Here is a 26,020-nt window from a genome sequence, read left to right on the forward strand (position 1 = left end):
GTTACCTAGAAACTGCCCCTAGCAATTTTTGTGGAAAGTTTATACTACATTCCCACCTTAAAGCACATAATCCTTGAATTTGTTGTGTAATGACATGTATTTTCTATACTCGATTTGCTAGTAGAGTTGCTTCTTCTTCTTCTTTCGGCTGCTCCTGTCAGGGGTCGCCACAGCAGATCAACTGTTTCCATTTCTTCCTGTCCTCTGCATCTTGCTCTGTCACACCAAACACCTGCATGTCCTCTCTCACTACATCCATAAACCTTATTTTAGGCCTTCCTCTTTTCCTGTTACCTGGCAGCTTCATCCTTAGCATATTTTTCCCAATATACTCTGCATCCCTACGCAGCACATGTCCAAACCAACGTAATCTTGCCTCTCTGGCTTTGTCTCCACACCTTCCAACCCGGGCTGACCCTCTAATATACTTATTCCTAATCCCGTCCATCCTTGTCACACCCAGTGCAAATCTTAACATCTTCAACTCTGCCACGTCAAGCTCTGACTCCTGCTTTTTTGTCAATGCCACTGTCTCTAACCCATATAACATAGCTGGTCTCACCACCCTCTCTCTTGTAGACCTTCCCTTTCACTCTTACTGGTACTCGTCTGTCACAAATCACTCCTGACACTCTTCTCCACCCACTCCATCCTGCCTGTACTCTCTTCTTCACCTCTCTTCCACACTCACCATTACTCTGAACTGTTGATCCCAAGCATTTAAACTCATCCACCTTTGCCACCTCTACTCCCTGCATCCTCACCATTCCTCTATCCTCCCTCTCATTCACACACATATATTCTGTCTCAGTCCTGCTGACCTTCATTCCTCTTCTCTCTAGAGCATATCTCCACCACTCCAGGGTCTCCTCCACCTGTTCCCTACTCTCACTACAGATCACAATGTCATCTGCAAACATCATAGTCCACGGGGACTCCTGTCTGATCTCGTCTGTCAACCTGTCCATCACCATTACAAATAAGAAAGGGCTCAGAGCTGAACCTTGATGTAATCCCACCTCCACCTTAAACTCATCCGTTACTCCCACTGCAGACCTCACCGCTGTCACACTACCCTCCTACATATCCTGTACTACTCTTACATACTTCTCTGACACTCCCGACTTCCTCATACAATACCACAACTCCTTTCTAGGCACCCTGTGATATGCTTTCTCTAAATCCACAAAGACACAATGCAACTCCTTCTGACATTCTCTGTACTTCTCCATCAACACTCTCAAAGCAAACATCGCATCTGTAGTGCTCTTTCCTGGCATGAAACCATACTGCTGATCACTAATCATCACCTCCCTTCTTAACCTAGCTAACCTTTCAAATATCCAAAGTAGCACAGGTTTTATGGAAATATGTAGTTTTGCTGCCCACACTACACCTGCAGCCAAGTTAAAGGACTTTACTTTATTGCCAAAATAAAAGCTCACTTTTATAGAATTAAGAGTTGTTTATTTTGTCTTGTATCATAGTAACGTATTTCACACACAAGACAGCTGTTTTATGCAAATGTAATAGGAAACGTAGGAAATATTTTTTGTCCTAAAATCTCATGCCATTTGCAATTTTTCATGCCTTTTTTACAGGACACAACTGCCCAAATACCTACTATCCTGTTTAAGAAGGCATGTACTAATCATGCTTACTAGAAGAGCTCTAAAATGCATTTTACATTTGCTGCAAACCATTACATTTTTTGCCTGCCCTCTGCTGGTTAAGGATCAAATTAAACCAATCCAAGTGGTCAAAATCTGCATCTAGGACACATGGCACACGCATATCAGCTAAGATGAACTAAAAGCACTGTTGCAAAACACATAGTAGATAGTTGGGTCATTTAATACATTCACTCTGAATCAGACATGGATTTAGATTCATATATTTAAATCATGTAGTACTATCACAAAAAGGGCAGCAAATACACAAGCACAACAAAATGGCACCATGGTGTGTTTTAAACTCCGTAAGTTACATGACAAGCATGACAGCATTGCAACAACATAACTCTGACCAATTCCACTTGTAAACATCAGCTGAAAATACCAGGCACAGAAGACAAGGCGTGTTCCTAGCTTAATTAAAATTTGATCGTATCTTGCTCTAGCTCTGACAGAAAACTGACAGCAGATATCTCGGTGCTCTCCAGTCATCTAGCATTTTTCAGGAAATGTGAAGAAAGGATAAACTGACTCAGCAGTTGTTAAACTTCACACTGCATAACTGCCACTCAAAAAAAATGATTTTCTGTATGCAGCACACTGGTCTTTCACGCTGCTAACTCCTGTATCACTGAACTGGGGCGTGCCTGTGGTTTGTCTGGGTAGCATCTGGAGATTTTGTAAAGGTAGTTTAAATCTTTGATGGATCATAAAGCATTCTTGACACATCATCACTGTACACCTGTCAAAACTCAAGGCAATCCCATAGGTCTTTTCTTTTTTGCTGTTGACATTTAAATGACATGTACTTAGTTTTACATTTATTAACAGATGCCCACCACAAACACATGCAAACAGTCCCTTATAATGGCAAACTGAATAAAAACAGATAAACAGCTGTTGTAGGGCTGCAATAAAGTTGGGTCACCCCTTGTCACATAGATCATTGCAAAAACAAGTAATGCTACTATATTAACTTAAACCATACTTGACTTTATACTTACTCGTATTACAGCATGAGTTTATTAGTGTGGAAATGTTTAAAAACTTCACGAACGATATATTTGTTTAGTTTTAGGTTTGACTTCAGAATTAAGAAACTGTTTTTTTTTTTTTTTTTTTTTTTACAAACAAAGCTAAGGTCCACAAACAATGACACCGGCTGAATTACTCTTTAAGAGTTCTTACCTCTAATGTAGTTGCATTTGCTATCGTCTAGTTGACTAGAGGTAGAGCCTCCCATCCTGCCCTCAAGCAACAGGGACTGAGTTATGTGACAATAAACCACGTTTACCCTCAGCAGAGAGAGATATTGTAGTATGTCAGTGTGAACCTGGGCGAGACTACGACACTCAAGAGATGTAGGAAAGTTGGACCGAGAAGGAGGAGGAGGGAGTGACTCGGTGACAGAGACAGAGGGAGGGGAGAAGGGTGTCCCCACAGACAAGCAGCGAAGTCATAAGAACACAACTATTGGGCGTGTTTTAATTTTAGGATGGATGACATATGTACTTGGCAAACAGTCAGACCAAGTATCCATACAAAGCGTCGAATCACATCCAATTTCTTTGGTGACCCCATGAAGAGCTGTCCCGATCTTTTCCACACAGTTTAATCGTCAAACTAGGAACAAGCGTAACTGCGCGTAAATACATCTCATGTTATTAATACTGTTAAGTTAAATGAATTTTCGGTCGGTGCTAACAACATCTGGATAGCCAGTAATTCGGCGGTATCGCGCTTTGTACAACTGACCATCACGAGGTAATCGAAAGCCTGTTATCAGCACTCAATTTGGGTGAAGCGGGAAAGTAATACAGGACAGGACGCCAGTCACGCGCTCCTACCCCTCCCCCGCCCCATCCTCTATTCAGAAACGCGTTGTTCTTTCTGACCTTCGTCTTTGAGAAATGGGTATTTTTATGGCAAAAGTTTTGGAGCAATCGTGCTTTCTTCATATAGCCTAGAAAGAAAGAAATATCAGTGGTGTATACTGTAGTGGATCCACAGGCCAGCTAGTTCTCAGTCTAGTTCACTGTGTTTGCCAGTCTATATTTGTCTTTTTTATTTAAGGTTTTTATCTGAGAAAGCAGCATTAACCAAAAAAATCACCAGACTTGTATTAGTAAGCTGTACCTTTGGATGTCCTTACATTCACCCCTGCAGTATTCCTTACAATGGGATTCCCTGCCGTGAAGCCCACCGTCCGGCCAGTTTACCAAAGTCTACCATTGCTTTAAGGTATGCTGAGCAGGGTTGCCAGATTTCCGAGTAGCCAGGTAGGGACTAAAAAAAAAAAAGGTCTTCCACGTCTTTAATGCGGAACATCAGAGTTCCACATTAAACAGAAGTAGCTCTGTGTTTATTTTTTATTTGATTGGCCCAGGCCAATCAAAAATAAACACAGACCTACTTCTGTTTAATGCGAAACATCGCAGTTCTGTATTACACAGAAGTAGCTCTGTTTTGCGATGTTTTGCTTGGCCCGTATACCGGTATACGGGCCAATCAAAAATTGCTAAACACGGAGCTACTTCTGTTTAATGCGGAATATCCATAAGAGGTACTATGATTTACTGCAGATGGAATCTCCTATACCTGCGGCCATTCCTTCTGTCTTGCCTGCTTTAGTGGATGTTTTTTCCACTGCCTGTAAAGTGCTGTAATCTCTGCCCCCTGCTCCCAGGAAGTCTGAGGTTTTATAGGGTGCCTGAGGATTGTTCCTTTTTGTTTAAATGTCCTACTGCTGACCTCTCTGTGGTGTATGTAGCCTCTGATAAGCCATCTCAGTTGCTTCCTTCGTCCAAGTTACTGCCTTCTGACAAGAATAGTAGAACAATGGATAGGCTGGGTAAGAAGGTTTATACAGTGGCTACCCTAGCTTTTAGAGCTATTAATTATCAGACCCATATCTTTAGGTATGTCTTGGCTTTTCTTTCTCAGGCTTGTCAGATTCTTTCTGATCTTCCAGACACTGAGAGTAAATCTTCTGCTCTTTCCTTGCTTGGGACTTCCTCTCAGGTAGTTCGTCATTCTATCAAATGTAGTTATGAATCGGCAGATGCCTCTTCTAGGGCTGCTGCTTCTGGTTTGGTTCTGAGGAGATATTCATGGCTTCGGCTCCAAAATTTGCCTGATAATATTAAGGCTAAGTTGATGGATGCTCCTATGGATAATACTCTTTTGTTTGGTGAAGCAGCTGCTGGTTTGTTTAACTGTTCAGGACAAAGGGAAGACTTTACAGGAGCTTAAGCATGTCTTTGTATCTCCTGTGCCTAAATTTCAGTGAAACTACTCTTCTAAGCCAACCTTTGTTCATAGGCAGTCTTGCCCTCCTTCTAAAGGTAAAAAGGGTAGTAAACGGACTCCCCCTGCTAAGGCCACTCAGACTGCAGGGATTGTTAAGCCTTCCTTTCCTGACAAAACAGGTACTGTCTGACTATCCACCCATTCCCAGCCATATTCCTCTTTCTCTTCACCTTTCTCTTTCTCTTCCCGTTTGGCTCTGAATCACCCAGGATTCTTGGGTTCCAGTCATTTGGCAAGGGCAGTTCATGGTCTGGCTTTCCCACCTTCCTTTTATGGGCATTCCTCAGCATCCTTGGGAGCAACTTCCTTTTTTTATTGAGGTTCTTCGAGACCTTTTGTTTCAGGGTACTATGCAAGAGGTGCCTGTGTCCCAAAGGGTTTTATTCAAGAATGTTTCTAGTGCCCAGAAAAGAAGGTACCTGGAGACCTATTCTAGACCTCTCCCATCTAAGCACCTTTCTGAAGGAGCCTTCCTTTCTGATGTTGTCCATTCAGTCCCTTTTCCCTCTCTTGCTCCCTCAGGCCTTTCTGGTGTCTCTGGACCTCAAGGATGGTTATCTCCATATTCAGATCCATCCTTTTTCCAGGAGATTTTTGCATTTCTTTGTTGCTTCCTGGAATTTTCAGTTCTGTGCTTTGCCCTAAGGGTGTTCACCAAATGCTTTGCTCCTGTGATTGCCTTTTGCAGGCTTCAAGGGATACAGATCTTTCCTTATTTGGATGACCTGCTAATTCAAGCATCTTCTCCAGAGATCCTTTTGCAAAATCTTCATTTTACCATTTCTCCTCTTCAGATCCTGGGGTTCACAATAAACTTCAAAACGTCTTCCCCTGACTCCTTCTCAGGATTGTGTCTTTCTGGGTTGCAGGTTTCAAATGGTGCCAATACTGGCATTCCTGCCTCCTCCAAAGGCATTAACTCTCATTTATTTCTTTCAAACTCTTCTTCCCCTAGCCTCCATTACAGCCAGGGAGTTTCTGTGAGCTCTGGGGTTCATGGCTTCCACTAATCCAATGCTCCCTCTGGCCAAGTTCCACATGAGGAAGTTCCAGTGGTTTCTGAAGTTGGTATGGTTTCAACATGCACATCCTCTAGACTTTCCTGTTCCTGTTCTCCTGTCTCAAGAAAGAACTTCTGTGGTGGATTCAGCAGTTGTCTCTGAACGCAGGGCTCGCTTTTCAGCCTCCAGTTCCCTCTCAGGATCTGTTCACAGATGCTTCATATGTGGGATGGGGAGCAACATTTGGCTCCCTGCGGGTTCAGGGGGTGTGGTCGCCTCATCAGCAGAAGGAGCACATCAACATAAAAGAGACTAGGGCTCTTATGCTGGCTCTTCAGGCCTTTCATCCTCTCCAGGGCCTCTCAAGGTATTCACAGACAAAGCCACAGTCATGTGGTATATCAACAAACAGGGGGATATGAAACCTTACCATCTTTGCCAGCTGGCACTTCTGGTATGGGATCTGGCTAATATTGGGTGACTCCAGACAGTTTACATTCCTTCAGATCAGAACATTGTGGCAGACAATCTGAGCAGGTCCTTCACTCAATCCCATGAATGAATGCTTCAAAGGGATGTGTTTCTGGACATTGTTCACCAGTGGGGTACTCCTCAAGTAGACCTCTTTGCCTCCCCTCTGAACAGACAACTTCCTCTGTTTTGTGCCAGAGTCCCAGGTCCTCTGGTATGGAAGGTGGATGGCCTCACCTTTTCTTAGAAGGGGATGTTTCTTTATGTATTCTCCCTTTCCTCTCCTTCCAAGAGTCCTGTTCAAGATTCAACAGGATGCTCCCAAAATCTTGTTGGTGACTCCCTTTTGACCGTGGCAGCACTGGTTCCCTCTACTTCTCCATCTAGCCAGGGGCAATGATCACGAGTTATGCCACAGGGTGGATCTCCTCACACAAGACAAGGGATCTTTCATTCATCCCCACCTGTCCACGCTTCAGCTGACACTGTGGGTGATAGGTTTTGATTCCTAATAGACACCTTTTTTTCTGCGGATGTGCTGCAGGTCCTGCAGGAGGCCAGGAAACCTACTACTTTGAAATCCTACTTATCTAAATGGAAGAGGTTTTCTATTTAGTGTCTTTCACATGACCTGGAGCCACTTTCTGTGGATGTTCATTTGGTTCTCTCTTATTTGTGTGAGTTGCTCAATGCTGGTTTGGCCTATTCTTCTATTAAGGCCCACTTATCAGCTCTCTCTGCTTGTCTATCATTAACTCACCTGTTAGCTTCTAGATTTGAGGCTAAGCAATTTCTTAAAGGCGCCCTTAATATTAGACCTCACAGGAAGCCTGTTCCTCCATCCTGGCATCTTAATTTCGTTCTGGAAAAATTGACTCAGGCTCCTTTTGAGCCTGCTATTTCAGCTTCCTTGCAACATTTTTCTTGGAAGAAAGTTCTAAAGTTAGCTCTTACTTCTGCCAGATGGGTGCCTGAATTGCAAGCCCTTATGGCTTGTCCACCTTTTTTGATATTTCATGAGGACAGGGTGTCCTTGTGTACTTATCCTTCTTTCATGACCAAGGTGGTTAATGAGTTGTCACTTAATCAGTCTATTAATTTGCCTACTTTTTTCCCCTCTCCGCAATCTGACAGTGAGGGTACTGCATTCCTTAAATGTGCATAGACAGCTCAGATTTTATTTGGATAAAACTAAAGCTATCAGAAAATCTGACCAGATATTTGTTTCCTTTCATCCTATGTCTTTAGGTCTGGCTGTTTACAAGCAAACTATTTTCACTTGGATTTCAAAGCCTGTTTCCGTTTGTTACACTTTTCATGGTGAGAGCCTTCCTTCTTCTATAAAGACTCACTCCACTAGAGCTGTGGCTTTTTCTGGTGCTTTTTTCAAATGCTTAGATGCTAATTCTATTCTTGAAGCTGCTACCTCTACTTCTGTGAATACCTTTACCAAACATTACTAGTTGGATGTTGTCTCCAGAGCTAGAGCTGGTTTTGCTGCTGCCATTCTTCATGGCTTCTTGGATGGCTCTGCTGCTTCCTCCTCCCAGGTTTCTTCTTGAGCTTTGGCATATTCCCATTTGTAATGAATACTGCAGCGGTGAATGTAAGGATATGGTACAGTACATAGTACTTTGATGTAGTGAACCAAGCTTTTCACAAAATGGGCTTTATTTGATGAAACACTGTGTAGTAGCTTATTATTGACTATTATATATGCACATTTTATGTTTTTATACATATGCAATGTTAAAAAAATGTGTAGTGTATTTTTAAATTTTCATGACATCATAGTGGTCATTTAAATGATTTATTTGAAGCATTTTGTCATTGGATTATTTTTTTGTATATGACAAGTATTTAAAAGGTGGTTTCAAGTTTTTGTATTTATTCTGATTAAGTTCGTGGTGTTTTATTAAACGAACGAAAGCTTATAAGTTTTGTGGTCCGGTTCCTTCCTGGTCTTTGGTTTGCTGCATTTTCACTTTTACTTTGTTCTTTGGAGTTGTTTAGCCATTTTTGGTTGATTTTGGAGGTGTTTTGGCAGCATCATGGCAGAAAGTGAGCTCACACAGGACTGTTTATTGAACTTAACCACCCATTCAGTTTTAGACAAATCCCCTGTGTCTAACAAATCTTTTATAGACAACATTATAGCTGCTATCCGTGAAGGCTTTTCTTGTTGCCAAGGTAACCAAGGAGGAGGAGTTCATCTACAGAGCAGTATTGCTAGAAGCTTGCTGACTTCAGTACAACAATCCCTCAGTCAGCTGGCTGGGGGAAACAAAGATGGAGGTGTTTCTTCATTCAGTGGATCCAGCGATGGCATTTCTCATCCTAATGGTGTTGTTGGGACTTCATCTAGCACAGTTTAACATAAAGATGTGGTTTCTCATGTTTTTAGTGAGTTTGAAAACCCTTTCAAATTGGACAGTCGTGAAATACAAGTAAGTGCCAGTATTGAAAGTAGCTGCTCAGATGAGTTTGACATTTGCAAAAATGACATATTTTCTCTTGAAAAACTTTCCTTAAAAATTATTTCTTTGCAGTTAAAAGGGCTTATTTAGAAGAATGTGTAAGACTCTGATGTGTGCCTCATGGCTTAAGATTATTTAAATTTCCTAACTGTGTTCAGCAAGGGGACACATTGTACCAGCAATTGACTGAACTTTTTAATGGTACTGGTGTTGCCCTGATGAAAATGTTAGTCATCCATTATAAATGTAATATTACTAATTTAAAAACTTACATGGAAACTTTGGACATGAAAGTTAGGGGGTCCAAATGTTTCCAGTGCTTTTCTACTTCATATGAAGGAATTTCTATCAAAGTAGATGGGCAGAGGGCAACCATTATTAATAGGAAACAAAGAAAATTGAAGAGAGACTTGGCTGCTTAAAAAGATAAGACTGCCTATCCTTTACCTAAACATTTAACATCAGTACAAACTGTGAAACCAACTGGTGCATTTGATAGTAATGATGGTCTTACAGAGGAAGTTGCTTCTATGTCTGTTTCTAGTCAGTGTGATGCTGGCAATATGAATGTTGTTAATTCTCCTAATGTTGGTGCTGCTATGTCCACAATGAATGGACCTTTTTTAGTGGACAAATCAGGGGTGCAGAGAACCCTGAGGTAGTCTAAAGAAGTTCAGGCCACACACAAGAAGGAACAAGGCCACACACAAGAAGGAACAAGGGAAGAAAGGGAACAGGAACAGAAACAACAAAAACAGAACTTAAATTTTTGTATAGACATTTTAAATTTGTCTGTTAACAGACGACACCTACAAGGTGTTACAACACGGCTTTACATTTATTCCTTCCAACAAAGTGAATGTAGTAAATTTGTTTGTCGATTTTAAATTATAAGTTGAATTTGAAGTTCATTTTTGATGGTTTGTCTACTTCTGTTTTATCCACAGAACAATGTAAATGTAGAAGTACTTATAATCCTGCCTTATGCTCTTCCTTACAGGTTTTTGGTACAGTATGTGAACAGCATTTTAGGGACATTAGTAGATGGTCCCACAGTACTGATAATGCTTTCCTCTCTTCCTGGGTAAGATTAATTGACTTGGCTACTAACAAGGATCTGAGAGTAATGAAGGCAGATAAGGGTGGGGCCCTAGTCATTATGCATACTGTGGACTATGAAAATGCTATGCTACAACTTTTGAGTGACCATAGAAACTACAAGCAGGTCACTATAAATGAAGTTTTAGTGTGTTTCAAGCATATTGACACTATTATTTGATTTGTTTTGTCAAGGTAATATTGGACACTCTGTATACATGTTCTTACAAGTTGAACATCCAAAGTTAGCAGTTCTCTTTGGTATTCCTAAAGTCCATAAATGCAGAAGCGCCCCCCCCCCCCTTTTTAGACCCATAGTGTCAGCAGCATACTCTGACTGAACCAATTTTTATTTGGTTAGATAAAGTTTTGAACCCTATTGTTCAAAGTTCACGGTTTTATTAAAGATTCATGGCATCTATTAGAGTTGTTACGTGAATTTAATTTGGAAAATTCTGATATGTCAACTATATTTTGTAACACTTGATGTCACTTCCCTTTACACAAGTATAGATCAAGAAGTTGGAATTGATTTAGGGAATAATGGACTGGTTATACTGACTTTGACAATGATAAGATCAACACTGTGTGCTTTGGAAATGATTTTGGAAAGTAAGTTTGGAACTAGTATTTTTCAGCAAATTTCTGGTGTGGCCATGGGTTCTAGAGTGGCTCCCTCTTTCGCCAATCTAGTTATGGCTATGTGGGAGATGAAATTTCTTGTGACACATCCTTTGGCTAAGAATATTTTATTTTGCAGGCGTTAATTGATGATTTTTTTTTGTAGCAAGGGAACCTTGACAGTTTCCAGTTATTCTTGCAAGATTTGAATTGTTCAACCAGTTTTTTGAACTTTACCCTGGGGGGGTGGTGATAGACTTCCTGGATATTCATCTGGAGCTACTTTGACCATTTAGTTTCAGTAGTAGTATCCATAGGAAGTCTACTTTTGTCAATCAGTACCTGCACAGGGACAGTCTTCATCCCCAACATATGAAAAGAGGGGTTGTCAAGGGACAACTTATAAGGTTAAGTTGTTTGACCAGTGAAGATTCTGTTTTTGATGGTGAGGTTAATAACCTGATTGGATTTTTTATAGCCAGGGGATATGATTTGTTTTGGTTACGTAACATTGTTGCTGAAGTTATAACTCTCCAGAGACAGTTTAGCTAGTCCCATATTTAGAGACAAGTTTAGTGTAGCAAGTAGGGTGAATCAAAACAACAAGGTGTTTGAACTGGCCTTCCCATTACCCATTTCAGATGGAATGGACATTATTAGGCATATTATTAAGGAAAGCTGGAAGGTGTTGCTTGGACATTCTGAATTGGTGAAAGCCCTGGGTAATGAACTTTTGCTTACTTATAAAAAGGTATGTAATATAAGAAGCATACTTGAAAGTACTTCTGGTGCAGCGGTTAGCGTTGCCACCTCACAGCAAGAGGTTCTCCGGTTCGATTCTCGGCTGGGGTGCCTTCTGTGCAGAGTCTGCATGTCCTCCCTGTGGTCTCATGGGTTTCCTCCAGGTGCTCCGGTTTCCTCCCACATCCCAAAGACATGCAGTAGGTGGACTGGGCACTCTAAATTGGCCCTAGGTGTGTGTGTGCATGTGTGTGCCTTCTGTGGAAGGTTGGGTGCCGGGCTGGCAATGCCAATCATGAGCGGGCAGGTGATCCGCTGTGGCGACCCCTAACTGGGAAAAAGCCAAAAGAAGAAGAAGACTTGAAAGTACTTCTCAGACATCACACAATGGGGTCAAAGACCCTGTTGGGACTTTTGCTGACATTGCAGGCAATGTAGATACATAGCCAGTTCAGGTTCTGTTAAGTTGAAATATTTCAAGAAAGTTATTTGGGCGAAGGACAGGTTTACATGTGATTCTGTGGGTATTGTTCATCTCGCAGTATGTAATTCTTGTACCAGTTTTTATGTTGGCAAGAGACCATCAGGTCACTAAGTAGAAGGATTTATGAACATTTGTTGGCAGTGAGAAATAAAGACCCAAGAATAATGCACTGGCACATATTTTATTATGTAACAATTTTAAGAAATTTACATTCTTTGTCTTAAAGTAGTTTATGGTCCTTTGGTGGGCAATTTTAAAGCCTTATTAGGATATAGGGAAATTAAATGGCAGATAGCTTTAAGAGCAGACTACTCTCCAGGACTAAATGTAACTATTAACATTGTGTTTTCAGTTACAAAGGCTTTGATGTAGTGAGCCAAGCTGTTCACAAAATTGGCTTTGTTTGATGAAACACTGTGTAGTAGTTTGTTATTATTGACTCTTTTATATATATATATACACATTTTGTTTTTATACATATACTATATTTTTTAAATTTCATGACACCATAGTGGTCATTTAAAAAATTTATTTGAAGCATTTTGTCACTGGATGATTTTTTTTTGTATATGACAAGTATTTAAAGGGGAGGTTTCAAGTTTTTGTATTTATTCTGATGAAGTTTGCGGTGTTTTATTAAACGAACGAAAGCTTATAAGTTTTGTGGTCCGGTTCCTTCCCGGTCTTTGGTTTGCTGCTTTTTCACTTTTTTACTTTAAGTTGTGTAAAGTCTTAACCATAACGATAGATGTCCTTGCCTTCACCGCTGCAGTATTCACTCCCTCCCTCCATTCCCCTGGTCTTTTTTCCTTCCTGGATGTGTAGGTTCTCCTTGGCTTTCCTTGGACTGTTGTTCCTATTGGGGCAGGGCAATCAGTTTTGAGGATGGTATGCCTGAACGTCACCTTTATGCCCTACCCCACACGTGGAGTGTGCAGGTGACGTTCAGCATACTTTAAAGCAATGGTAGACTCTGGTAAACTGGCCGGATGGTGGGCTTCACGGCAGGGAATCCCATTTGTAAGAATACTGCAGCAGTGAAGGCGAGGACATCTACCATTATGGCAAGATTTTACACAACTGTACTTTCATAGATTCACAGTTGTATACTAGGCTGATGACCTATAAACAATCCAACCCAATTGTGTCACAATATATTATGGGTGTTTATTAGTAGGAGTTATGCTAGGAAATTTCTAGAGGTTATGTGGGTGTGGGGAGTATGTTTAGGTGTTATTGAGAGCCTTTATTTGTCTGAGGCATGGGGGCCAGACCCGGGGTGAATTTGCAATTTCTCGTACATTGGCCAAAGTTACATTTAAATAGCATTAGAGATGGACTGTGCTTCACATGGATGGAGAACCTGTGTCCAAATCATGGAGGTCCTCTGAGACACCTCTGTCTTGCCAACATGTTTTATTTATGTCACAAGCAAAATTTAAATAATTGGATCTAGTGGTTCTGATCCTGTTCATTTTGCAGATATGCAAAAGGTCCATCAGAACTGGATCCGAGGATGCCTTGTTTGCCAAGCATAGATCACCTCTCAGTAATCTGTTGGAAATAGAGTATAGAGATAGTGTTTTAAGGCAGTCTGTCTAGGATAATGTGTTTATACTCCAGATTCTCCTGGTAAGGAACATTTGTGGACATTCCAGTTGTTGCATAGGTTTGGTCAGGTAAATGCTAAAGGTGGTATTATACTCAATGATGGGGCTGATAAGGGCTGAATAAAGTGGCACTATGACTTCCATGGACCTGGATGCCTTGCCCTTACAAGTTTGGAGATGTAGAATGATTTTCTTACTGCCTTGGCCATATGTTGGTCATGTCCCCAGATCCATGACTAATGGGTCAGCTGTTGGGGTGTCTTATCAATGGAGTAATTAGCCTGAATGGCAGTTTTCCAAAAGGCACTATAATGCATTTCTTGATACTGAGTTTTAGTCCATGACTTTGGCATCAGTCATTTGTCTGTATTGGACCCTCTTGTAAAATGTTTGTGTCATGGGAAGAATCTGCGATAGCTCCCAATTTGTAGTCCTCTACAAAACGTACTCGGCCAAAGGCTCTTGACATTAATCTTTACCTCCGAGAAGTAGATGCCAAATAGCAGCAGCCTCAGCATGGGGCCCTGAGGTACCCCATATGTGACATGTCTCTTAGTGGAGGTGGGTATCACCAGTTCTGACTTCCTGGGTCCTGTTTGTGAGCCAGCTGGCAATCCAGCAAGTTATATAGGGGTTTATGCCCAATTCAGTGAGTTTGTCAGCTGTACCAAGTGTGCTATCGTGCTGAATGCCTTAGCCAGGTCCAGGTAAGTGGTGTAGATCAGAGCATGTGTATGTTCCTCTAAGAAGCATTTCCAGATGTAAGCACATGCATATAAATAGTGAGTACATGCAGGCAGCAGTGCCATTTTGAGAGAACAGCCCGAGTGTTAATATGTATGAGTGTGATAGTCAGTCTTATAAGTTTATTTAAATTTGTTACAAAGCCTCATTTCTGATGTGTTTGTGTTTAATAAAGCTGCATGAACTGAACCCATGAATGTTCATGTATTTTATCCTGACCAGACGAGTGACATAGTGTCAGAACAGGATTAAGGAGAACAGCTTCTTTAAGCCATGAGGTGCAGAGTCGAAGGTGAAGGCAGATTAAGCTGGTTGAGTGAAATGGAGCTCAGACAAAATAAGGGAGTTAAACAAAACTGCACAGATGAAACGGAGTATTTATAAGGCACAACACATTATTAATCAAATGACTAGCACAAAACATATTATTAATTAAATGAAAGGCAGAAAACACATTTATTAATTAAACAATATTTGAAACCACGCTATTTGATAAAACTAGCAGAGATATTCATAAGGGACTTAGAATTACCTTTGGTTTGCATAACAAGCATGTTTAAAGTAAAATGAGCACAAGAAAAACATATTGAGCATGGTAGGAGATTAAAAGGGTATAACAAATACAATAAAAGGGCAATATTAAGCTTAAAGAGCAAGGTGCCTGCATGTTTTGTAGTAAAAGGCCGTGTTTTGGGCACAAACTACTATTTCACATTGACCAAAGCCATTCAAAGCATAACTAGAGTTGTTCAAGGTATCTGTGTGCAAAATATTTGCAGAGTGTGTGCTTTATTATGGTGCAATTATTTCAAAAAGTTTGCAGTATGCAAAGTACAGTTATATTGCAAAGTGCAGTCAAAGTACAGCCATTTCGAATGTTTCTTGTGCTGTATGCATTTATTAGCATAGTGTAGTGCCACCATTTTTGAAGTGTTTCTTAGACTGATAAGGAGTGGTTTCACAACGTACAGTGATTTCAGAGTGTTCTTGTGTTAGAGATTTATTTGGCAAAGTGCAGTTATTTCAAAGTGTTTGTTATACTCTTGGGCATAATAGAGTACTGGCATAAAAGTCTGGCATATGTGTGTGTGTGTGTGTACATTATTTCAAGCACCTTCAGCACTGTGTGTTGATATATAGCAGAGGCATTTCACAGACCAAGTCCATTTGTGTTTGATCATAATATAACGGAGAATTGGAGAGTATTTGAGCAAGAATACAGATGGTGCAGTGGTAGTGTTGTTTCCTCACAGTAAGAGGTTCTCCGGTTTGATTCTCAGCTCGGGTGCCTTCTATGCGGAGTCTGCATGACCTCCCTGCATTTGTGTGGGTTTCCTCCAGGTGCTCCGGTTTCCTTCCACATTACAAAGACATGCGTCTGGAGCATTTCTCCCCGGGCCTCCACTAAAAATTGGCTTAGTTCCAAGTCAGACTTTCCTGGTTAACAAATAATATTGTATTCCTATTTATTATTTTTATACAAGCAGCTTTTTCTGCCAAAGATGTACATACAAGGGCTTTTATTTTGTTTAACTTAGCTGGGTCAGAGGCTATTGAAAGAGAGCATTCATTTGTGTATGCACCAGAAGTATATGCAGGAGAGGGTGAACTGCCATATTGTGGTACCGGCTAAATTGAGGGAAGACCCAGAGTGCTTAAAAGTGCAACCCCATACAAATGTTACATTAGAGAGGCACTTATTTATACAAGAGACCAAAGGCCAGGTGAAACTTTTGCAGCATATATAACAGCCTTATTTCTCAAAGCCAAAACGTCCAGATTTTGTGACATGAAAGGTGAGTTAATAAAGGACAGGCTTGTGTGTGGTGTTAATAATGCTGCAGTGAGAGAGATTTTGCTTTGTGACAGTGATTTAGCATTAAGCAAAGCCATAGAGATTTGTCAAATCCATGAGCTCACAGAAATGCACACAAGTATGCTTGCAAGTGATAAGAGCATGGTTTCAGCAGCTTCTAGAGCAAACATAGACAGCATGCAACACATGGCAAGCAGAAACAGGCCTAAGCACATGACAGCTGCAACATCTGCAGGTCTACCTGGGAAAACCTGTAGCTTTCTAGCAAGTTCTAAGACTAGTTCAGTAAAAAGGGCATGCTCAGTACAGTATGAGTGAGTCAGCAAAACCAAGTCAAAGACTTGTTAACTGTCATAATTGTGGTGCCAATCATGAGTCTAAAAGAGAGAATTGCTTAGCATTTGGTCAGCAGTGCCTCAAGTGTAAAAAATGTAACCATTTTCAAAGTTTTGTAAGTCGAGCAAGCCTCGTTCAGTTATTAAGAAAGGTCACTCAAAAAAGCAAGTTGATCATGTAGAAAGTTGCAACCCTACTTTATTTCTAGATGGTGTATCAATGGTTGGTGAAAAGGTTAATACATTAGATTTATTGGCAAAGAATGAAGTATGTTGTACTGTCCTGATCAATGGTAAACCCACAGAGGTCAAAGTAGACACAGGTTCAAAGTGGAATCTAATGTCGGCAGAAACATTTGCTAAAGTGAGGGCTGGTGAGCAACTTAATTTGGCCAGTTGTGCGAAACTTGTTGCTTATGGAGGTGAAGAGATTCAAACCAAAGGCTCAGTAATGCTTTCATGCTAGTTAGCTGGGAACAGTTATATCTTTCAATTTTATGTAGTCTTGAAGACCTGTGCAGTCATGATTAGGTCTCAGACAGTTTGAGCATGAAACTCCTTTCTTTTTACCAAAGAAGTAGATCATGTAAACACATGTTCCAGCTTTACTGATGCTATTTTCTCAGAATATGCTGATGTTTTCAATGACAAGCTAGGAAAACATCCAGGTGTGTACTCCATGAAGTTAGACCCAGAGGTCAGTCCAGTGGTCAGACCAGCAAGGAGAGTTCTGATGGCTATGCAGGACAAAGTCAAGGTCCAGTTAGACAAGATGGTGCAGCAAGGTGTGATTTGTCCAATCACAGAGCCAACTGAGTGGGTGTCTTCCATGGTAGCTGCTCATAAGAAAAAATCAGATGAAATCAGAATATGCATTGGCCCAAGAGACTTGAACAAGGCTTTAAAAAGACCTCATCATCCTATGTGTACAGTCAAGGAAATTGCTACACTCATGCCAAATGCCACTTTTTTTTTCTGTCTTGGATGCAAAGAGTTCATTTGGCAAGTGATGACTGATAGCAAATCTTCACTACTGACTACATTCAGTACCCCATTTGGTAGATACAGATTCCTCAGGATGCCTTTTGGAATAAATTCTGCCAGTGAAGTCTTTCAGTGTGCAATGGAACAAATTTTTTCAGGCTACCTGTGTGCTATTAATAGTTGATTTACTTGTTGGAGGTAATGGTGAAGCAGAGCATAACAGAAACCTCAGGAAAGTTCTGGACAGAATGTGTGAAGTGAATTTAAAGCTCAATCCTCTGAAGTGCAAATTCAGAATACCTGAAGTTACTTTTGTAGGTCATTTATTTACCAGTAGAGGCTTACAACCAAATCCTTCCAAGCAAATAGCCATTCTTGAGATGCCAGCTCCAGACAATGTCCAAGCCCTACAGCGTTTTCTTGGTATGGTTAACTATTTGAGCAAATTTATCCCTGACTTTAGTGAGTTATTAGCACCTTTAAGAGAGACGCACAGAAATGTTCCCTGGTCATGGTTAGAACAACACCAGAGAGCATTTGATAACCTCAACAGCAAATTGCTAACCCATCTAAATTAAGATACTATGATGTCCACAAACCAGTTCGTTCTTGTGATGCTTCAAGGTTCGGTTTTGGTGCAGTTATTCGTCAATAGGGCAGACCTGTTGCCTATGCATCTACAACTCTTACCCAAACTGAAATGCAGTATGCTCAATTTGAGAGGGAACTTTTGGCAATTGTGTTTGCATGTTCGAAGTTCCATGATTATATTTATGGCCAAGTAATTCAGATAGAAACTGACCATCAACTTCTATTCACTATTTTAGAAAAGCCTATGCATTCAGCTCCAGCAAGACCACAAAGAATGATGCTCAAATTACAAAAGTACAATTTCAAATTGGTGTATGCAAAAGGTAAACTTCTTTATCTGACTGATATTTATCCAGATCAACCAAAAATACCATGGAACAGCTTGATGCAGAGAATTCTGACTTTGATGTCATGAAAGTGTATAATTTTTCTACCATGAGACTTGATGAGCTGAGAGATCATAATAAAGACTGATCCAATTTTGCAAAAGTTCAACCACTTCATTAGTGTAGAATCGCCATCAAAGCAATCTTGTGTACCACCAGAAGTACAACCTTACATCTGATGTTGTTAATCTTCATTCAGTGATTACTGATGGGTAATCGGTTCCGTCCTTGGAACCGAGCTGGCCATATGCCAAGCTTGCGTCAGCCAAAAACTCTTGAGATAAGATGTTACCCAGCATGCACCTCTCCCTGTTACCACAGATCTCATTTGCCACATTGCCTAAAGGCCGTGTCAAACCACTTCTCTTGAGCTAAGTATTTTTGTTCAATATTTTTATCAGATATTTCAACAACAATTTACCAAGTTTTATTGATAGCTAAGTGTTTCTTACCCTATCGCATTATTTTTCAGTATTTCAAAATATTTCTTGCCATTTTAGGTAACCTTGTTACCATCGCTGGTAATCTCTTCTTTATCCTCTTGGCTAGCCTCTCTTATACCATTGTTGGTAATTTCTTCTTCTTTCTTTCTTCTTTGAATAACTATGTCTGACAAAAAAGTCCTGGTTTTTAAAAGGTGTTTTAGATGCACATGTTTTGTGTGTATACTGTTTGGGTGTCTCCCACCTCACTGTTGACCCTCCCTGTGAGATATGTAAGAATGTTTCTACTCGTATCTTGAATGAGAGGAAAAATAAGTGATTTTAAAGGGCCTCCTAAAAACTTCCTTCAGCGAGGCTATCTCTGGGTATCACCTCCCTTGAAGCCCCACAAAAAAAAAAAAAAATTAAAAAAACATCATGCTGATCTGTCTCTTCCATCATCTTCCCGCTGAAGACCCTAGGAATTGAGACTCAAACAGTTAAAACTGACAGTACTATTGGAATTGATATCCACACCCTTTTGAGCTCTGAAGCACTCAGTGCGGACCCCTTCGGCACCAAAGTCCTCGGTGCAGACATTCAGCAACATCTCTGGGATGTTGCAGACCTCGGTGCACACCCCTTTGGTACCGGCCTTGGTGCAGACCCTTTTGGAACCTATGTTCTTTCTGGTTCAGACCTCTTCAGCACCAACGGTTTTACCGGTGCAGACATTTTTGGCACTGACTTCAGGGTGCAGACGCCTTTGGCACCGACCCTTTTGGTGCAGACAGCCTCTTCGTCATCGACCTTGTTCTCGGTGCAGACACCTTCGGTACTATCTTTGATGGTGCAGACCTCATCGGCACCAGAGTTTTTGGTGCATGCTACCACTACAACACCGTTATCTTTGGTGCAGACATCATTCGTCCAAGTAGGATCAGGACTATCTATGCAAGAAGCCTCTCTGAGCAAGATGTTGTGTGCCTTTGTCGATCAACTGCTTATGGCCAGAGAAATTTCTACCTCCAGTACATCTCTCCCCTTTAGAGGTGATCATTTTTCTCCACAGATTCCAACCTATTCTCCTGCATGTCCCACTGGTCATTTCTCAGGACAGTAGCTGTGCCATTGGGTGTGCCTCTGCTTCACAGCCCTCTTGAGACTCCAGACCCGGGGGCTGGTTCTTCAGGGTAGGGTGTGCCCTTGGTTCTGGGTTCTCAGGCTCCCATCCCTCCTCAGGTGGGCCAGCCTTCTGGGACATGGAGAGGCCCTTGCCTTGGTAGGCAAGTCTATATTGTTGGAATCTATCTCCTCCTCTGGGCTGCAGTTGACAAAAGCCACTCCTGTTGGCCACTGGGCACGGGAGTCTCAGGACACCCCCCCCCCACAGGAGACCCCTTCTATGTTGTTCTCTCCAGAACCTCCCTCCAAGGAAGTACATCGTAAGAGCATGTGCAAGAGGAAGCACGTGGACTCCCTGGTAGAGTCCTTGATGGAAGAGCCAGATTTTGATGATGGGGAACGGCATCATCAATATCCTGAAACAGGTGATTGGAAGTCCTCCAACTCTTCCTCAGAGGAGTGTGTTCCTGCAGGCTTTCCCGTGCCTGGCCCCCCCACCTCCTGGGTTACTCCACCTGCCGACAGGCTCATCGTGCAGCATGCATTGAAAGCTCCTGACACCATTATCTTCCCCTGAGAGTGATCCTCACTGGTCTAAAGGTCTCCCAGTAGATGCCATGGTGGCGGCGGCCACAACTAAAAAGGAGCTGGCAGAAGAGAGCCAGATTATACATCCACCCAACAAGGAGTCCTGGGCAGTGGATTGACTAGGGAAGCATGTTTTCACATCATCCACCTTTGCAGTCATATTCTTGGACTTTTTGGCACATTTCACCAGGCTTCAAAGGGACTTTATAACTGAGCTGTCTAAATTTCCTTGGCTGGAGCCGTCTCTGAGGTCCATGACAAAGTGTCCTTACAGTTATCCACCCTTGAATCTGTCTCCAACTCCTCCATGTGCCTGATTTCTCACACCACAGAAGGAGCAGCTAGAGCGGCGGGTGCAGGCATAGCCATGAGATGGTATGCCTGGATGCTCCTTTGTGATTTTGTGGACCCCTTCAAGGCTTCCTTACTGAAGGCTCCCATTAAAGCCTCTTCATTGTTTGGACCCAAAATAAAAGACACGCTGGCTAGATGTGAACAAGATGACAAGACCTATCTGCTGTTGGTGTCCATTTCTCCTCCCCTCAGATTCTGTTCCAGAAATCAGAGGAGTGGAAAGATGTGGCATAAGAAATTATGGGGCCCGTTCCGTGATGCACGTGCCAAGTTCTTCACAAGGGACAGAGGGGTAAACTCCAATGGAAGATGCCCTTTCCAGGGATTCTTTCTCTGGTCAACCCTACCAGCACTCCAGAAGGGCGGCCCAGCTGTTTACCTCTGGAAGCAGTTGGGGGGGGCATTTCTCTTTGTACCCTTCTGCCTGGTAAATCATAACCACAGATTCTTGGGTACAATGAATAATCACCAGGGGCTATCACATCCCCTTCAGTCTTTGTCCTGTTCCCCTCAGAAACTAAAGGGAAGAAGCAGCACTACAGATATCGAAGCAAAAAAAAGTCATCCAAATAGTCCCCCCAGGCCAGATAGGATCCTGATTCTACTCAAGATTCTCTTTGGTGCCAAAAAGGAGTGGAGACCAGTTTTGGATCTCAGTCTGTTAAACAAATTTGTAAAGGTACAGAAATTCCGAATGGTCACGGTACAGTCTATCCTACCACTGTTGGAAAAAGACAATTGGATGTGCTCTATAGATCTTAAAGATGTGCATTACCACATAAAAATGGACAAACCATCGAGAAGATTTCTTTGCTTCCGTGCGGGAGCCAGTCATTACCAGTTTCGAGGACTGCCCTTCGGACCCTCTACAGTCCCCAGAGTGTTCACCAAGTGCATGATGACAGTTGTTACAGCCCACCTGCGACTTCCTGGATTCCAGGTGTTTCCATATATAGACTGTCTCATTACCACCCCCCACCAGGCGTCTACTGGAAGAAGCCCTGGCATACTCTCTTCACACAGCACAAAGCATAGGCATTTCCGTAAACTGGCAGAAGTCCTATCTTACCCCTTCTTAGTCTGTAGAGTTTATCGGGGGGGTTTCTAGACACAAGAAATTGCACAGACTCGAACAGGATTTAATCTGGTGGATGTCACAGAACTCTCTATCATGGTCTTGTCCCTTCACCCCCCATCAGCCCAAGGCTACAGTGACCACGGACACCTCCCTGATGGGGTGGGGGGGCTGTTTCAGGGAAAGACTGTCCAAGGCACTTGGTCAAAACTAGAGGTCCATCTGCAGATCAATGTCCTAGAACTGAGGGCAGGGCTTCTAGCATTGCAAGCATTCCACTCCATCCTTCCGTCAGGGACTATTGCAATACAGTCGGACAACATGTCAGTAGTCTGGTACATCAGCAAACAAGGTGGAACCAAATCATTCCCACTATGTCGGGAGGCCATGAGGATATGGCATTGGGTGATAGCTACCAACCACTTTCTGATAGCAACTCACATTGCCGGGAACTCCAACTTGATAACAGGCAAACTGAGCAGGTGCATTCTCCAACCTCACGAGTGGTCCCTCAATTCTCTAATGGCAGCGGAGATTTTCAACTGCTGAGGCTATCCTTGCTGCAACCTCTTTTCCCCAACCAACCACAAATGCAGCAACTACCTCGCCCTGATCCCCCCTCAGGGACAGTCACCCAGGGATGCCTTAGTCCACGATTGGCTCTCTGGTCTACTTTATGCATTTCCTCCTCTCTCCCTTTATTCCCCAATTTCTGAAAAAAGCCCGCCAGTTGAAGAGCAAAGTAATCCTCATTGCGCCATATTGGCCTCAACAAATTTGGTTTCCCTTTCTATGGCCTCACCTGCTAGATCAACCGTGGATTCTCAGTTTAAGACCAGAGTTGATCTCTCTTCTGTAGAACCTGATTCACCCCAACTTGACCAACCTGAAGCTCACAACTTGGCTCCTCCATTTCCTGTGATTGCCAGGCAGCATGACCTTTCTTCCTCAGTGCGTGATATACTTATTGTCTCTCATAAATCTTCCACCAGACTAACATATCTCAGCAAGTGGAAAACCGTATGGTTATAAGAAAAATGTATGGATCCTTTCTTGGCTCCTGTTTCTCTAGTATTGGAATACCTCTCAAATCTTTTTCTTCGAATCTTTTTCAGTCTGAACTATCAGCTTCTACCATTCGAGTTCACTTGGCTGCTATTTTCACAACCATTACCAAGATTCCTCACTTATGTCAAACAAGTTGTACAAAACTTTCTTAAAAGGTGTGATTCACTTGAAACCCCCCATTTAGAGAACCAATGCAGCCTTGGGACCTGTCATTAGTGTTACAACCCTGAAAGTGCCTCCATTTGAACCAGCATCCTCTTGCGACCTCAAGTTCCTATCATGAAAGACTTTGTTTCTGGTAACCATTACTTCTGCCAGATGTATTTCTGAACTCCAGGTCTTGTGCATCAAACACCCCTATTTGGTTTTCCATAAAGATAGTGTCACTGAGAATTAATCCATCCTTTCTGCCTAAAGTGATTTCTGAACTGACCTGCCAGTTTTCTTCCCCAATCATTTAAACAGAGGAAAGTATTGCCTACATACCCTAGACATTCACAGACAAATCCATTTTTATTTGGACAGAACGAGACCTTCTCGCAAATCTGATTTCTGGACCTAGATTAGGATGTCCCATTTCTAAGGTCACATTGGCTAAATGGTGGCCTTTTCTGGACCTAGATTAGGATGTCCCATTTCTAAGGTCACATTGGCTAAATGGTTGAAAGACTGTAACATTTTATTTACAAAAAGCACAACCTCCCTTTAACTCTAACTGTAAGGGCCCATTCTACAAGGTCAGTAGCCGCCTCTGCTGCCTTTCATGCTAGAGCTTCTCTAAATGACCTCTGTGCAGCTGCAACTTGGGCCAGACCTCATAGTTTCATCACTCATTACAAATTGGATTTGGCTTCTAGAGGAAGAGCTTCATTTAGTTTAATGGTGCCCAGGAATGTCCTTCCATGAGGGCCTCCCAGGAATAAAGGTAGCTTGGGACCCTATCCCATCAGTAAAGAAGTTATGTCTTATAACGTTCCATCTGTGTTGTTGATCTTCGTTCAGTCATTACTTCCCACCCTCCTTCCCCTTTCTGAAGGTTTCTTGTGGATCTCTGTTCTATAACAGCAGGTCATTTTGACCAGAGATAGCCTCTTCTTTCTACAACTTGCAAACTCGATCTGAGGTAACAGAGAGGGGCATGCTGGGTAACATCTTAACTCAGTTTTTGGCTGACACAAGCTTGGCATATGGCCGGCTCTGTTCCGAGGACAGAACCGATTACCCATCAGTAATGACTGAACGAAGATCAACAACACAGATGGAACGTTATGTTAAGGCACAACTTCTTTTTTCCATACAGAGATAAGATGTTGATGGAAGATGGTTTCATTTTCAAAGGTCCAAAAGTTGTTCCTCCTTGCTTACAACTTGAATACATTCAGATTTTGCATCATGGCCACCCAGGTTCTGACTCTACCAAGAGAAGGGAAAGAGGACTAGTATTTTGGTCTTCTCTATTGAAAGACATTGATAAAATGCTTTCTTCTTCTTCAGTGTGCAACAGTACTAAGCCACACTTGCAAAAAGAGCCACTTCAGCTAAGCCAAATTCTTGAACTACCTTGGTCAACAGTAGCACCTGACATATTTGAGTGGAAGCCAAATTCTTGAACTACCTTGGTCAACAGTAGCACCTGACATTTGAGTGGAACAATCAGCATTACTTAGTGTTGGTAGACTATATTATTCAAACTGGTTTGAGATCTAATTGCTACCTAACTTAACATCCAGTGCTGTTGTTACTTAGATGAAATGTCATTTCTCAGTCCATGGTAGTTCACATAAAGTTTTCTGACAATGGTTGACAGTTTACCAGTCAACTGTTTCAGAGATTTGCAAAAGAGTGGGACTTTATCCATGTTACTAGTAGTCCTGAATACCCACAGTCAAACAGACTTCCTGAACGTGCAGTACAGAGTGCAAAACAATTATTAGAGAGGTCAAAGCATGACAATACCGATTTATCTTCTTGAATTTACTTAATCTCAGAAATATACCCTGTGACAACCTACTTGGCTCGCCTGCTCAGATACTTTTATATAGGCAAACCTGAACAACCTTGCCTATCCAGTTCTAGTGTCTAAAGCTATAAACAACAGAGCAATCAAAGCCCAACTTTTTAAAAAGCATTCTTCTCAGAAGTCCAACTATGATAAAACAAGCAGATTTCTTCATCCATTAAAAGGAGAGATAGTGAGGATGCAAACAGCAAAAGGCTTTGATCAAATTGGTCAAGTGAGAGATATATGTGCTGAGCTGAGATCCTCCTTATTGGAATCTGAGGGTATAGAATACAACAAACTTGCAGACATCTTCTTCTTGTATCAGAAACAATATTGCAGCATCATAGCTGTGATACAGACTCTAGATCTCAGAGCAACCCTGACAATGTTCATACCGAAGAACATATCTCAGTATCCATTCCCGATACTGATGTCACAGATGTCCACAAAGTTGAACATTCCTTGAAGACCGTCCCTGTTGCTAGATCCAATTCTGACTTTTATGTTATATGATCAGGTCGTATATCCACACTTAGTGTAAAATACACAGCAACCTGGACATGGTTGTTTTATGTGTCTAATTTTGTATGATTGCATGTCAAATAATTTGTTCTGTATAATTGCATGTCAAAAGATAATTTCTGTAAATTGCATGTCATTGAATACTGTCATTTCATATATGGACTATTTCTCAGAGGGAGGATGTAGATCAGAGCATGTGTATGTACCTTTAAGAGATATTTCCAGATGTAAGCATGTGCATAAAAATAGTGAGCATGTGCAGGCAGCTGTGCCATTTTGAGAGAACAGCCAGAGTGTTAACGTGTATGGGTGTTGTATTCAGTCTGTTCCCAGACGTATTTGTCTCTAAATGCCCTGTATACCTGAGTAAGATCTTCTCTTAAATTTCTGTAAGCGACACTGTACAAGTTCAGATATTTTAGTCTTTCATAACTTAAATTTTCATATCCATGGACGCCCTTGGTATGTTCCCACTGTACTATTTCTAGTTTACTCACGCATGTTTTCTTATAAGCTTTCCATA

General features: G+C 41.7%; 1 protein-coding gene across 1 annotated transcript in view; it reads right to left on the reverse strand.

Annotated features, from left to right (window-relative positions):
* Nucleotides 1-3,376, reverse strand: part of NIBAN1 (niban apoptosis regulator 1) — a 2,689,070-nt gene extending 2,685,694 nt beyond the window's left edge. The window contains exon 1 of the mRNA XM_044085307.1: nt 2,862-3,376. Within this exon, the coding sequence (XP_043941242.1) occupies nt 2,862-2,916 (55 nt within the window). The 5' untranslated portion in view covers nt 2,917-3,376. The remainder of the gene's footprint in view (nt 1-2,861) is intronic.
* Nucleotides 3,377-26,020: the final 22,644 nt, after the last annotated feature.

The sequence above is a fragment of the Protopterus annectens genome, chromosome 10.part0, assembly GCF_019279795.1.
Source record: "Protopterus annectens isolate FY-2018-M chromosome 10.part0, PAN1.0, whole genome shotgun sequence".
Classification (NCBI taxonomy): domain Eukaryota; kingdom Metazoa; phylum Chordata; order Ceratodontiformes; family Protopteridae; genus Protopterus; species Protopterus annectens.